Source organism: Myripristis murdjan, chromosome 3, assembly GCF_902150065.1.
Source record: "Myripristis murdjan chromosome 3, fMyrMur1.1, whole genome shotgun sequence".
Lineage (NCBI taxonomy): Eukaryota > Metazoa > Chordata > Actinopteri > Holocentriformes > Holocentridae > Myripristis > Myripristis murdjan.
The window spans coordinates 14,337,860-14,352,942 of record NC_043982.1 but is presented as its reverse complement, the minus strand read 5'-3'; the positions used below and the strand labels follow the sequence as shown (position 1 = coordinate 14,352,942).

Sequence of the window (15,083 nt, the reverse complement as noted above, 5' to 3'; positions counted from 1 at the left end):
TGATTTTATGGAAAAGTCCCATTGACCGCTGTTCATTTCGCTCTGTTTTGCCCGGTTTTATTTAGAGTTCTACATAGCCTATACTCTTGTAGGTGGAATATCTCCCTACATAAGATACTGTATCTTTGGTTATACCCTGTTGCACATGACAGCAGGTTGCTGACAAATATTAGTCTTCCCCATTTGTTCCAACCTGCCCCTCTTTGATAGCTTCTTTGATGGAGGCACCAAAATCACAGGAGAGCTTTGATCAAAGACTCCGCTGAGGCTTTTGAAAACCTGAATCCTGTGGCAGTGAAGAGCTCTATTGGTGATGTGTGTAAAAACAGTGCTCTCTGTCTCTCTCTTTCCCCCTCAGGTGAACACCTGCGTGTCTGTCCTCAGGGTTACACCTGCTGCACAATCGAGATGGAGGAAAAACTCAGCCAGCAGAGCAAAGTGGAGTTTGAGAACTTGGTCGAGGAGACCAGCCACAATATAAGGACTACATTTGTCTCGAGGCATAAAAAGTTTGATGGTAAGCTGGATGGGTTTCTTTTATCTGTTTCACATGCAGTGGTTCACATGCAGGTACATTCTCCATTTGACATCTGAGCCAGTGCTTTTTACTGGCTCAGTCAGCGTCACTTGGAGATAATGTGTTCTCATCCAGGCAAGTCTAAATTATAATTTCATGTCAAAAATGGCATTGGTGATGTATTATTATGATTAATGTGCTATGGGCATGGTTGTATTGAAGCAGGTCAAACCCTGAATGCTAAATCTATCTGCCTTCTGTCGCCTAAACAGAGCTGCCTTCCTACAAATTATGAGATCATGAATGAAAACTGCCACTCAGGATAACAACCTTTTGTTGACCCATCAAATATGCATAATAACAGCAGAGTCCAAGTTTTTCATTGATGACTTTATTGCATTTCACTGAAGAGTGTCACATTTATCAGGTTTATATGACATGTAGTTATATTAGGCATAACTGATGTAGGGTTTCAGAAGGGAATCATTTATCTCGTATCAAAATGGAAATTATCATACTATAATTGTTACAGAAGAGCCAACAATCTATTTTGGGCCAATTTTGGTGCATAAGACTTATCAGGACTGATGAATGAATTTTCCTTCTTTCGACTACTCACCACATTACTTTTCTTTTCTCATAGATTTCAGAAAATTTCAACACATTTTATGGAAAGTTACCTGGCCTTGTACCACATCATACTTAACAATGGCCTTCAGTGTTGCCACAGAGGCTGAACCCCTTTCTCTGTCTCTTCTTTTCCTATTCTCTTTCCATCTCCCTCAGCTCCTCCTCCCGTTTGTTTCTCTTTTTCTTCCCCTTGCACATAGCCAGCAGACGGGGGCTTAAAAAACTTTATTAGCCCAAAGTCAAACTAACTAACTAACTCTCTCTCTCTCTCTCTCTCTCTCTCTCTCTCTCACACACACACACACACACACACACACACACACACACACACACCACACACACACACACACACACACACACACACATACACACACACACACACACACACACACACACACACACACACACACACACACACACACACACACACACCACATACACACACAGTATACTTTTCTGTCTGATGGAGCAGTGAATCACACACCATGCAGTGCAGTGCTCGTGTGTATGGAGCCACTGTGATCGGGTTCATGAGTGTGGCTGCGTAGGACAAACCGTGTTATCTGTATTCTGCATGCTTTATTGCCAAGAGGAAAATAATTCAAGAGAGGATAGCCGCTCTGTCAGACCATTTCACAACCAGCAAAATATATATTTTTGATTACTGGCCAAGCGGGCCACTAAAGAGTGATATTTATTAGCCTGGAGCTTTGAGAAACACTATTGGACCAACAGACAAATGGTAATGTCGAGCCTCGACATAACTCCCTGGCAGAGATTTGCTTAGTTTAGCATTTGAAACTCTGGATTAGTTATATAAGGCAGTGGTACAGTAGATGAGAGCTTTTAGGCAATGCACATTGATGTAAAACAATGTAAAAGGCAATGTAAAACTTTAAATAGGTACAGCCTGTTATTCTAGATTTGGAAGAAGGACTCTGTCTAGCGGTGGGATAAAAAACGAGATCACACTGATATTAGTTGATGTCGATGGAATTTGGCAATGTGCAGGAGGGCCATGGGATGCCAGCCGCAGGTACAGTAATCGCACATTTGCCAGGCCAGTGATCTACAAAATGCAGAAATCTGCTGGCCACGTTTGAACGTAAGGAGAAGCTAAACCCCACAGAACAGAAGACAGTACAACAGGTGGTGACAACACCTGCCATTAAAGACCAGGACACCGACTTTTCCCTCTCTTTAAATTCAGTTTCATTTCAATTCAGCTGTAATGGCTCATTCATGATTATTGCAGAGAAAAAATAAATGTCTGTGCCTCTCTTAATAAAAATGATGCATTTTATTTGTATAGCGCTTTTTTATATTCTAAGACAATATTATGATGAAAAAAATAAAGTAGATGATTTAAACAAGCAGTAGGGTGAGCCCTCACATTGCACACAAAAACGACAGCATCCCTGTAATCCTCCTCTCCTGCTCTTTCGAGTTTGCTTGTCAGCATATAGCACACTGCCGTCTTCCCAGAATGAACTGGTTACCTAATTTAAAACTGCCGTCAGACAGCCTCATATCAACTGCAGTGGCTCATGTCAAAACGTGTGACAACTTTCATCATCCAAAATTTTGTAGCTGACAGTGAACAACAAATTTGTGTTCCATGCCGTGTCAAAGAAAATACAAAGAGAAGTGAATCCCTGCCTTGACTTAAAAATCCATCAGCCTTTTTCTATCAGACTTTCCTGCACAGGCAGAGATGCATGTGTGTATATGTGTGGGCGGGAGGAGGGAAGCACGCCGAGCCATCAAAACTAAATAAAAAAAAGAACATTAATGAATTTTGAATCAGATTATTGGGACATTGGGAAAAGATGTTATTACACCTGTTCTCATGCTTGCCAGAAGGACAAGCATCTACATGAGCTAATGCTGCCAAGTGACTGAGGGCTGTTCCAGAGTTAGTAACCTGATTTTTGTTTCTTCCCTGTAGCTTTATTATGGCATTATTAATGTCATTTATTTATTTATTTATTTATTCTCAGCAAAATTTAACATGGCTCTGTACCCACATCACCTTTTGGTTGTGTTCAGAAGGAACTCTAACTTGCTGAAAACCCTATATATTTAGCCACTGGTTTGTTTTATATTTGCACGAATATGAACTGGGGGAAAGTAATGGCCGGAATAAGAGACACTGAGAATCTATTCATAGAATAGTCGGCAGCTATGATAGCGCGGATCATCAGCAGCCCCATTAGAAGTCTCTGGAAGCATATCTGATGTAAGTTCGGTCATAATGTTTCAACTGACCAAAATGTCATCAGGGCGTTTTCCTCTCAAAGTTGTCAATGCTGAGCGTTGTGTTAAGCGATCTGTCTGTGGTGTATTGTCTCTCTGTCAGACTGACAGTCGGCTGAGGGGAACATACCTGCCCCTCCTCATGTCACTGCTGCTCTAGATGAAATGGACAGCCTTCTTTTATGATTAGCAATGATGTGGTCCAACTGTATGTTGTTTTATTTATTTTATTTTATTATTTTACCAACTACATTTAATTGTACTCTTAGCAGCTGTACCAATACTGCACTGGACTTGATGACTATCAAAGTGTAGCAGTATAGAAACAGTTACCTTGATTATTACAGGACTGACACTATTACAGCAGTGTGACTATGACTCGTCAGCATCTAGGCTTTTCTATGTAATGCGGTTGGTTGCCTGCAAACCGGCAGATGAGGCAGCCAGCTCCTTGTTTTCTTGTTTTTGTTGAGGCACGTCCTCTGTGCCTTATAGTTTGTCAATCCACACATTTCACGGGAGATTGTACCAAAAGGACATAGATACATCTCCTAAGCATCACAGAGGATAGACCAGTTCTCACACTGATGGCCTTGTATTTACAAAGCTGTTATTCTATACTATCAAAATTAATGTGGGATCAGTATTGAGGTAAATACTGTACATCTGAGGGCTTTGAAAGGGCTATGCTTTCGTTAATAAAGGTCAAAGGACTTAAATTTAGTGGGACGGCGTTACAATTTAATCACTCCCAAAGTGTGTGCTATACATGTTGAGAACATAGGTTTAGATGCTTCATAGTTATAATTTCATTTGCTTTCACATTTGTGAAGCATGTAGTGCAAGTTTATACTTGTTTTTCATTTATTTATTTATTTTTCTTTCAAACTAGGTGATGACTAGGCGATGACCTTCAGTAACCTAAAGGATCCACATTTTGCTGCAGAATAAAAGACTGAAAGAATTACTTTATTTATAATTGCAGGAGTAGATTATTTGATTTTTTTTTCTTTCATGGCAATAACAGGGCCTTTGTGCACCTGAGTGCATTAGTGAAATGAGAAAAGAGAAACATAGAAGCCTACAGACAATGCAAAGAACCTCCTGCTCTCTTGTCTCTTGCTTGCAAAAAGAATACACTATGTGGGAGTTTTGTTTTGGACACTCAATTTGACTCATCAAGCTAATTTCCTTTCTTCAAGGTCTGAAAGTGATGTATCTGTTTGAATATTTCTTTTTGAACTTTAATTTGAGCTTGTATTTGAACTAAACTTGAATGAAGAAATAAAACACAGAGAATAGTGTGACAGATAAAAAACAGCAACAACAAATGATTAATTCACAACTATGTTTTTTGAACAATGCCTTAGCATTTTTAAAATTGTATGGATTTCATGGGCCCCAGAATCGTGACATTATCTCAATTTATTATGTAAAAACCCATTAAACCTCCAGTTGAAGGAAGAACATGAGAAACACTGTGTCTAATATGGTCTTTGCTGATTATTGTGACCTCAAAAATGGCTTAGACAAGGAATTACAACAGTCAGAGAACTACAGTGTAAAACACGACTGCAGTGCTTCTACCTTGGATGTTCAAATGTTATTCATTACCATGCATACATAATTATAATAATACTAAAAAAGTTCACTCTTCCTGATTAAAAAAAAAAAAAAAACAACTTCTGTTTTATAACTTTTGCACATGTAAAAGGCTGCAGTTTCATTTTAAATGAACTCTATTGATTTGAGACATTTGTGAACAACATTGAAGGTGATGATTTGGAGACAGGTGACTGATCATAACAACAAGTGACTCATCATTTATGCAGTTCAATCTTCTGCACATGCCTGTACTGCCGGGCCATTCAACATCCCATTCCTTCCCCCTAGCGATAAGCTCCCATCACTTTGTGGGGTTTGAATCATCCCTCATCAATTTTACATGCCCTCATTTCTGTCCCCAGTTATTTATAGGGCCCTATTATGAAAACCTTAACTTACTTTTTGATTACTGACGGCTTCCCCTGGAGGCTTGTGGGTTTTGATGCATTATTGAGTAATCCTGAAGCTGTAAGTGACTGTTGCATACTGGAATTGGGGTTTGGGTATTCTGACTGTCCAATCATCTGGCCCAGGGATCTTTTTTCTCCCCCCAATCTCTCTGTATTTCTTATATATTCTGTCACAGAGACTTGGAGCCCGGTCATATTCCACTCCAATGGATGCAATATAAAGAGAGAGAAATTCAGACCAACTGAAGCCGAACTTTGCAGTCTAGCAGCTCTGCCTTAGTTTAGCTCAGTGTGGGTAGATTCCCAACTGGTTTAATTTATGAGTCTCTGGCAGCATTAGCGTTCTCTGTTGTGGCCCAGCATGCGCCCTAAGGTGACCTGAATTAAGCTAAATTAAGGACGAGAAATGAGATAAATATTTGCAGAATGTGTGGGAGGGTGTGTAAATGAGAGAGAGAGAGAGAGAGAGAGAGAGAGAGAGAGAGACTGAGTGAGTAAAAGTACCAGAGAGGGGGAGAGTGCATTACAGCTGTTAAATATTAATTACAGCGGATGATCCATGTTAAAGGTTACGTCATAACTTGTGAAGTGATGTGTGTTTGGACTGAAGCCTGTATAGTAAATTGTATCTCTGCCATGGCCACAAAGCTGTCATTTTAACACATGTAGTCTACCTCTGTGATTTCCGGTCTGCTATAATACACTTTGTATTTCGGAGGCACAACATTTGTATGCACATAGGTATGATGGTGCTAGAGGCCTCGACTCAAACTCTCACAAATCTAACAGTTTACTCTGTGAAATCATTAAACTGTTTAAACCATTTCAACTAACTAATACGGGGTTTTGCAGAATAGGTGCATTTATATTGTTAATGTGTTTTCATTTTAATGTTTAATGCCCAATTTCAAAATGGCCTCAATCCTAGAGGAGGTTGGATTTTATAAAGTTACAGCTTAGTGTTTACACTATTGTTGCATATTGAGAGGCAAATGGCGTCTCAGTCAAGCATGCCACTGAATATAAACACCATGGCATACTGTTGAATGAAAAAAAAAAAAAACTTCCTCTAAATTCCATATTGATAATCTAGTGTGTAAATCATGACAAAAAAATTGATTTCCTGTATAGAAGCAAAAGTAATTTTCCCATGTCCAGTGGGTAAAGCACAGTACTGTTGATGCTGTTTTTCTGTCAATTTTAGACCATGGTGACATAAATTATAGACAGACTTCTGCCATCACCCCCCAAACCATTAGACTCCATTCATCATACTGCCCTAAGACTCATTACTGGTGACCCTCACACCACTCATCATTGTATTTTATATGAGAAGGCTGGCTGGTCCTCACTGGCTGAGAGACGTGATAAACACTGGTATTTATTTATTTATAAAGCTTTGACAGGAAACTCCCCAATGTGCATGTCCTTCGTGTTAGCATGGTCCCACGGTCCCTACCTGACCCGCTCACATGACCGGCTCACACTGCAAGCCCCCTGCGTGCACACTGACCTGGGACACGCTGCTTCTAGTTATTGTGCTCCTGCCACATGGAACTCTTCACAAAGCAGTCGGCATCTCAATACATTAATCCCCTACTATTTCATTATTGTTTATCCTTTATTGTTTTATCCTATTTTGGTTATATGTTACATGTGTTTGTTAGGTCTGATATTACTCTTTTTTTTGTTCCATTTATCATGTTATATTGTGTTTATCGTGTATGTTTTGTAATCTTGATTCTTCTTGATTGACACTGCAGCTTATCACCCATGTTTTTACTGTATCGACACTATTAAAGATTAATATTTAATATTTACATCAAATATTAAAGTAAACTTTACTTTTAACACACTGGTAGAATACAAGTAGAATACAAGAGGACTTACACTTATCTGTCTTCTGTGCCCCCCTCTATTTGTTGCTTGCGCTTGTTGTGTGTTAGATGCTGATTAGATTCTGTCTGGCTGATGCCGTGCCTCCCTGTCCTCCTATGAGACTTCGGCAAGAGATTAGTGCGTGTGGTTGGTTGACTAAAGTCTGGGTTGAGCAGCAGCCTTGGTTGACTGGGTTCTTTGATCCTACCCCAGTAGAGCTTCTTTTGCTCTGTGTTCAGAGCTGTAATATCTAGCGAGTGCTGTTGTATCCCTTATTCACATCAACCATCCCTTTTTCACACCAGACCAGAACCGAGTCTGACTGGAACACAACATTCCTCCGTTCCCTCTAATCCGCAGTCTCTCTGCAAATTCACAAACTGCTAGTGGGCTGTGTGAGCCAGCAAACAGGCTTACACAGACCTTACTGTTTCAATTATTGCATTCCACAGATTCCGTCTTTATCTGAAATATTCATTTATTTCCATTCAAGGTGTAGTGTCTCAGAAATATGAAACTTTGAGTGGCTTAACAAGTTTTAATGGAAAAAAAAATAGGATGGAATTTCCCTCTGTGAGAGGGAGACAAGCAGAACAACTCAGACTTACCCATACAATAATCTGTTATGCAGCAGTTATTTTCATAAATTAGGACTATAGCCCATCCTGTCACTGCTTTTCCTGGGCCCATAATTAAATAACATTTGGATGATTATGGTAATAATAATTAAGTGTTGGACAGTTGTTTGCACACTACATTATACAAGGTCATCGGGCTGTGCTCTAATTAAGTACTTGATATACTTTGAATAACAAGCATTACAGCAATCAAATACATGTGTTTTATTATGGACTAAAGAGTAGAACTAGAGATCTAAAAAGTGTGCATTTTTTTTGCTGTGTTGTAATAGTCAACACATTGTCTCTATGCATGATAGAGTGGCCACTTTGAGGCAGGCACTGACATCTCTGAAATTACTGATATGTGAAGTAATAGAGGGGAAAAGGTGGAATCCCACCACCACCACCACCACCACCACCACCCCCCGTTTTACTCCTTTTGTAGGAAAAATCAAATGATGACAACTCACAGTGAACAGTATTTTTCAGAAACGATCCCATTAGGCAATTGAGGGAAAGATGAGAGATGCTCGATCCTGCTTTCCACCCAGTTGTAACTTATTACGTCAAAAATACAATAAAATCTGTTGCATCAAACTGACAGTTGTCCTCCTCATATTGAATCAAAAATTCTTTCCATGAAACAACCAATACAATTATCACTGCCTGCCTTCTGTCCAACTTTTCTGCAGTTTTGTGCCATCAAATGCTTTTGATCCTACAGATTTTATCAGCTTTCTGCCATCTTGAGCAGCTTCGTTTTTATGAGCGCTGCTGATTTCCACAGTGGGCATGGCCATGTCACCATGTTTTTCTTCAGGCCAAAAGTCTCCCAAATAAGGATTAATGGAGCATGATAATTAACCAAATGTTAATTGTAAACCGGTATATGCTATAATAGCAAAGCTTTCAGTTACCCAAAACCTCAACAAAAAACTTAATTTTGGTCATCAGAAAATTATTAACTGGCATTGTTGTAGGTTAACTGTGTTAAGCAAGCCCATTCATAAAATCAATTGTCTCTATGCCGTATAAAATGCTCTATTTCCAAATGTGACTGTGATCTGTGCAGGGGATGATCCTGTCTACTGTGTCATTTAGAAAAGACTAATATAGGTTAAGGCCATAAATTCTGTAAATGTTATAGCCCCAAAACATAATGTACTTAGAACTTATTACGTTGTTATATTAACAGTCACTCCATAAACTTGATTAACCTCCTGCCAGACTGAGAGGAACGTGACAGTTTGTGTATGTAGAGTCAAGCTGGTGAGGCCAAGAGAGTGCAGGTTATGTTCAAAGGAAGGATCACCAACCTCAAATTAAAATGTGTAGCTGTTCATTTCTTCCTGCATGCAGTCCTGCCCTCTGCTCCTCACACTCAATGTGTAAAAAAATGCTGTCGCTTCACTGTTCTTGGTTTTTGCCCATGGAATTTAGTTTAATGTTGGATATTGCTGATAGGGTTCATCTGAGTTTAATGAAGTTTAATCTGACGAACAATGAACAAAGCTGATGGTGATTTATAATAGAGGGGATCGCTGGTCAGCCAAAATTAATAATTCTGCTCACAAACTTGAAATAAATAAAGGCTGTGGTGGCTGAAATGTTCAATGACAAGGCATCACATCCATAGCAAGTCACAGATAGTTAAGAAATGCCTTTGCCTTAACTAAAGAAATCTATGTCTTTAACTTTCACAGACATGGTAAACTCAGAATCTGCACTGTACTTTAATTATTCATGTTTCCCCTTTATTGAAGTGCTTAACAAGTGAAATATGGAAGGGCTGAAAAAAAAATGGCCACAATTCATAGCTGACATCAAATGATAACATCAAAACAGGATCTCAAAGGTCCTCATTATACTTGACCCACTTCTGCACCGGAGTCAGGAACTAGAATTACAATTAACCCATTTTGTCATAACACACATTCTAATACACTGATAAAGTAAAAGATTTGTTTTTATAATTCGTAGCTTCAATTTTAGGTCACATAAGTGAAACCACCAATGTCTCTTTTGCTAATGGAAATGTGAATGGGAAGTTGCACAGAGTTTAATTATACCATGCAGCAGCCCATTATACCAATTTTAAGTTTGTCAATTTAAGGACCCATTTGTAATTTCCGTTATCCTTTGAGCATAATGTAGCAGCTAATATTATTAATTGATAGAATGAATAAATTGAATAAAAAAAATTTGACCTGATATAGGTAGTCACCTTCATTGAGTAGTAGCTAAATTACCACTCTGTACCTTTTATTACCACTGAGCAATATCGAAAAAAAAAAAAAAATGCAATTAATTAGACAGAAATTGCAATTGTGATACAATTTCACTGGGAAAAAAAAGGTTAAAATGATGATGATTTGATTTTTCTGCTGGGGTCCACACCACACATATACACTATATTACCAAAAGTATTTGCTCACCCATTCAAATGATCAGAATCAGGTGTCCTAATCACTTGGCCTGGCCACAGGTGTATAAAATCAAGCACTCAGGCATGCAGACTGTGAAACAAGACATTTGTGAAAGAATGGGCCGCTCTCAGGAGCTCAGTGAATTCCAGCGTGGAACTGTCATAGGATGCCACCTGTGCAACAAATCCAGTCGTGAAATTTCCTCGCTCCTAAATATTCCACAGTCAACTGTCAGCTCTATTATAACAAAATGGAAGCGTTTGGGAACAACAGCAACTCAGCCACGAAGTGGTAGGCCACATAAAGTGACGGAGAGGGGTCAGCGGATGCTGAAGCGCATAGTGCAAAGAGGTCACCGACTTTCTGCACAGTCAATTGCTACAGAGCTACAAACTTCATGTGACCTTCAGATTAGCCCAAGTACAGTACGCAGAGAGCTTCATGGAATGGGTTTCCATGGCCGAGCAGCTGCAGCCAAGCCACACATCACCAAGTGCAATGCAAAGCGTTGGATGCAATGGTGTAAAGCACGCCGCCACTGGCCTCTAGAGCAGTGGAGACGCGTTCTCTGGAGTGATGAATCACGCTTTTCTATCTGGCAATCTGATGGACGAGTCTGGGTTTGGAGGTTGCCAGGAGAACGGTACATTTCAGACTGCATTGTGCCGACTGTGAAATTTGGTGGAGGAGGAATTATGGTGTGGGGTTGTTTTTCAGGAGCTGGGCTTGGCCCCTTAGTTCCAGTGAAAGGAACTTTGAATGCTTCAGGATACCAAAACATTTTGGACAATTCCATGCTCCCAACCTTGTGGGAACAGTTTGGAGCGGGGCCCCTTCCTCTTCCAACATGACTGTGCACCAGTGCACAAAGCAAGGTCCATAAAGACATGGATGACAGAGTCTGGTGTGGATGAACTTGACTGGCCTGCACAGAGTCCTGACCTGAACCCGATAGAACACCTTTGGGATGAATTAGAGCGGAGACTGAGAGCTAGGCCTTCTCGACCAACATCAGTGTGTGACCTCACCAATGCGCTTTTGGAAGAATGGTCAAAAATTCCTATAAACACTCTCCTCAACCTTGTGGACAGTCTTCCCAGAAGAGTTGAAGCTGTAATAGCTGCAAAAGGTGGACCGACATCATATTGAACTCTATGGGTTAGGAATGGGATGGCACTTCAGTTCATAGTATGAGTAAAGGCAGGTGAGCGAATACTTTTGGTAATATAGTGTATGTTCTCTTATATTTGGAGAATACGGGTTGCAGGCCAGGACATCTCTGTAGAACCATGATACTTCATTTCTGATACATTTCTGTCACACATTTTACCCTCATCAAAAAACTGAACCTCCTGCAATTTAGATATTGAACTTAGCCATATTGCAATTTGGATAATATTTCAATTAATTGTTCAACCCTCATTACTAGAACCATTATGTCTGCGTTATGTATAGGGTTTAATTTTCTGCTATGTTATTGCTATGAATTGAGCTGGGCATGTTCAGCTACACCACATTGCAATACTGTTAAACACTTAAGGTACTACTTTGCTCTTGCTAGAAAGTTTTGTTCCAGCTCTGCTAAATTAATGCACATGCTTTTTTCAACATTTGATGTGTGACTTTTACATGAGCTGATTTTAATTTTTGTAGCAGCTCATTCCATGTCCATCTTCAGTCATTTGACCAAGAGAATTTCAGTCTCATGCTGATAGCTTATCTAAACATTTTAGTATCTCCATAGTGGTTTAACTGAAAATGTCTAAGATGCTCCCATTAATCTGGTGAGGTGAATTTGAATATGCTCAAAGCTCCTGCTGAATCCAGTGCAGTCCCAAAGTGCATGTGCAGAGGTGTTTGTGCATGCGCACGCCATCATAACCAACCGTGCTGCTGGCCTTGTTGCACTGCATTGTTGCTCACATCGCAGGACCTGCTGTTAAGAACATCATGATAATCTGTTGTGTATTTTTAAACTGTAGAGGTTTACATAATCACAATAGACCTTCACAAATGAATACATTCATTCAAATTGTTTTTTTTTTTTGTTTGTCTGTTTTTTTTTATCTTGCTGTCAAAATATTAAGATTTTATTAAGATTAAGATTAGAGGTGCCATGGAAAGGATGGCAACTATGGAGTTTTATTTTAAGACAGAAAATTAAAACCTGTCTTCTGAATCAGGGCCAGTGTCAAATTTAGTAACTAATTAACTAAATAAATGAACAAATAAATAAGCTTTTGATAAGGATTTCTAATTTTATACTGTAGTGAATTGTTATATAATGACATTACAGAGAAGATTAGATATTTTTCTGTCCTACTCATTGTGCACAGTGCAGGTGTAGATTCAGGTATGGATGGTAGAGGCATGTCCCAACCAAATTTGTAAGAAACAGCATGATATTGCTCACAATATTTCTGATTTATTTCTGAGGTGATGGACTGTCTGTGGTGCACGGCTGCTCTCACTCGACAGCACGAGGTTGATCAAAGAGGTGCAGAGGAGCGCGACAGTGCAAGTGAGCACAGAGGCAGAGAGAGTCTACAGGCAAAGTGAATCGAAAATTCACCTTTTTTAAATATGAACCATAATATGACATTACATTATTTTGATATTCAGCCAGTCTTTTGTATTCTTAAACATTTTTACAAGGCTGTCTGAGAGAGAAGTGAGTTTTGTGGTCTAGAACTCTTTTTTTTATTATTATTATTATTGATTTTTTTTTTCTTTTTTCTATTTTTTTTTTTTTTTTTTTCTTTTTCCGAGGCATGACATTTCGGAGGCGCAGAGTAAGAGGCTTGACTGCACTTATGGAAAGTTATCATTTGGATATGACACTTGACAAAGATTAAAATAAGTTTTTTTAGGCTCAAGATGAAAATTCAACCATGCTGATTGTTTTGTGTCTCTTTGTGCTGTGTTTGTGTATTAGTATTACACAGTCACATACTGTCATCTAGAGCAAACAGACATACCTGCACAACCTGATGATATTTTTAGCAAGCCAAATATCTGTTAGATCAACACATTTGACAAAATTAAAACATTGTAGAACAAAGACGATGGTTTACTGATTGACATATTGAAGTGGAGAATGAAAGCATTTTGAGAGGTGTTGGAAATTAACCATTACATACAGCTTACTCTGTTACAGTACTGAATAACATAAGGCTGATCTGTTGTTCCTTTTGATTTCATCCACTATATCAGCGGTTCTTAACTTGGGGTCTGGGATCCAGGGTTCTCCAGAAAAATGGGGAATATTTTATTTTCATTGTTATTTCATTGACTATAAGTTAGTCCAGTGAGAGAAACTGTAAGAATGACTGCTCAGTTCACTCTTCACTGTTAATCTGCCAATCTGCAGTATAGAGAGTTATGGAATAACTAAATCTTCTCATATGAGGATCCCTGAGTTTATGCCTCACTAAATACAGGTCCACAGCCTGATATGTATCAGTTATGATATGTATCGAAACATAATGGAGCATGCAGTTTAGTTGCATGAGAAGGTCATTTTTAGGAGACGGGGCTCAGTCAAAGCTACAGAGCAGGATACATTTGCTGCCTTGGAAATGTTTCATAAAACTGCAACTTTTCATCTGAATGTCTAAATAGCAGGGCCAGGTTTACTTTTTCCAAGCGCATATACACAAATACGTCAATACAACAGTCATCTAATGCTACAGGACACACACAGGACAAAACACAGATGCACAGGACACAAAGGACAAAGGGGCGGACAGGACACCGTAGTCATCCAGTGCCAGCCTCATTACACAGGAGATGACACTAAATTACACAGGGCAGGACACTGCCCAGGACAGAGCACAAATTGATTTAACCCCTATGGCCCAGTGATGTGGCTGAAATTTCCATGACAGTGTCAGGTCCATTATTAATGAAATTCAAAACCCATGTAGACGTACAATTCCTGGAAGTGTGCATGAATAAATAACATTTTTTTTTTTTTGTGCTCCTGTGTGAGTGAATGTCAGGAAGACACTAATTCTCTGAGGACAGAAGGAATGGGGTTTGTCCAGCAGTGCTTTAGCTCAGAGCCGGTGGCAGCCTTTGTCATCTGGCACAGGCTGCAACCCAGTGTCATCTCTGTACTTCAGGATGGATGGTTCTGTATGGCCTGGACACTTTTGACTCAGTCCCACTGGTGAGTTTCAAGGAGAGGCTGAAAGAGGGATACGTACCTCTGCACAAGGCACTGCCGCAAAAAAAAATGACAGGGGAAAACGCAGGAGATTGGCTGCATGTTGATTCTCCTATTTAATATATTTATTTCTTTTCAATTTTGTGTCAGATACTGAAACATATACAGTGCTGTAATTCACTTTACGAAGAATCACAGCCCCAGGATATTGCATTTGCACAAGCCACAGCTGAGATCTCGCTCTCTATTGATACCGAAAAATGTAACAACCCCCCCACCCCCACCCTCCTTCTCAAAGCTGTGATATGCTTCTTTTTTAGACCTCATCTGTTCCAATGCGATGATTGTGAAGCTGGCATCATTTTTAGTTGATGTGACATGTGGGATGTGACAAAAACCAATGGGTGTGTCCTACAATGGGTCTAACATATAAATTGCAACAAGGCATATCTGACATCACAGAAGTGCTAACAGGAAAGACAGTGATTGTGCTCGCTTTGCTGTCTAAACTCCTTCATGAAGGCTTTCATCTGCCTTTTTTTTTTTTTTTTTTTGCTGTAATACTTATTCTGC

At 39.4% G+C, this 15,083-nt stretch overlaps 1 protein-coding gene across 1 annotated transcript in view; it reads left to right on the top strand.

Moving 5' to 3' along the window:
- Positions 1–15,083, top strand: part of gpc6a (glypican 6a) — a 201,850-nt gene that overhangs the window by 51,820 nt on the left and 134,947 nt on the right. The window contains exon 2 of the mRNA XM_030075736.1: positions 359–517. Within this exon, the coding sequence (XP_029931596.1) occupies positions 359–517 (159 nt within the window). The remainder of the gene's footprint in view (positions 1–358; positions 518–15,083) is intronic.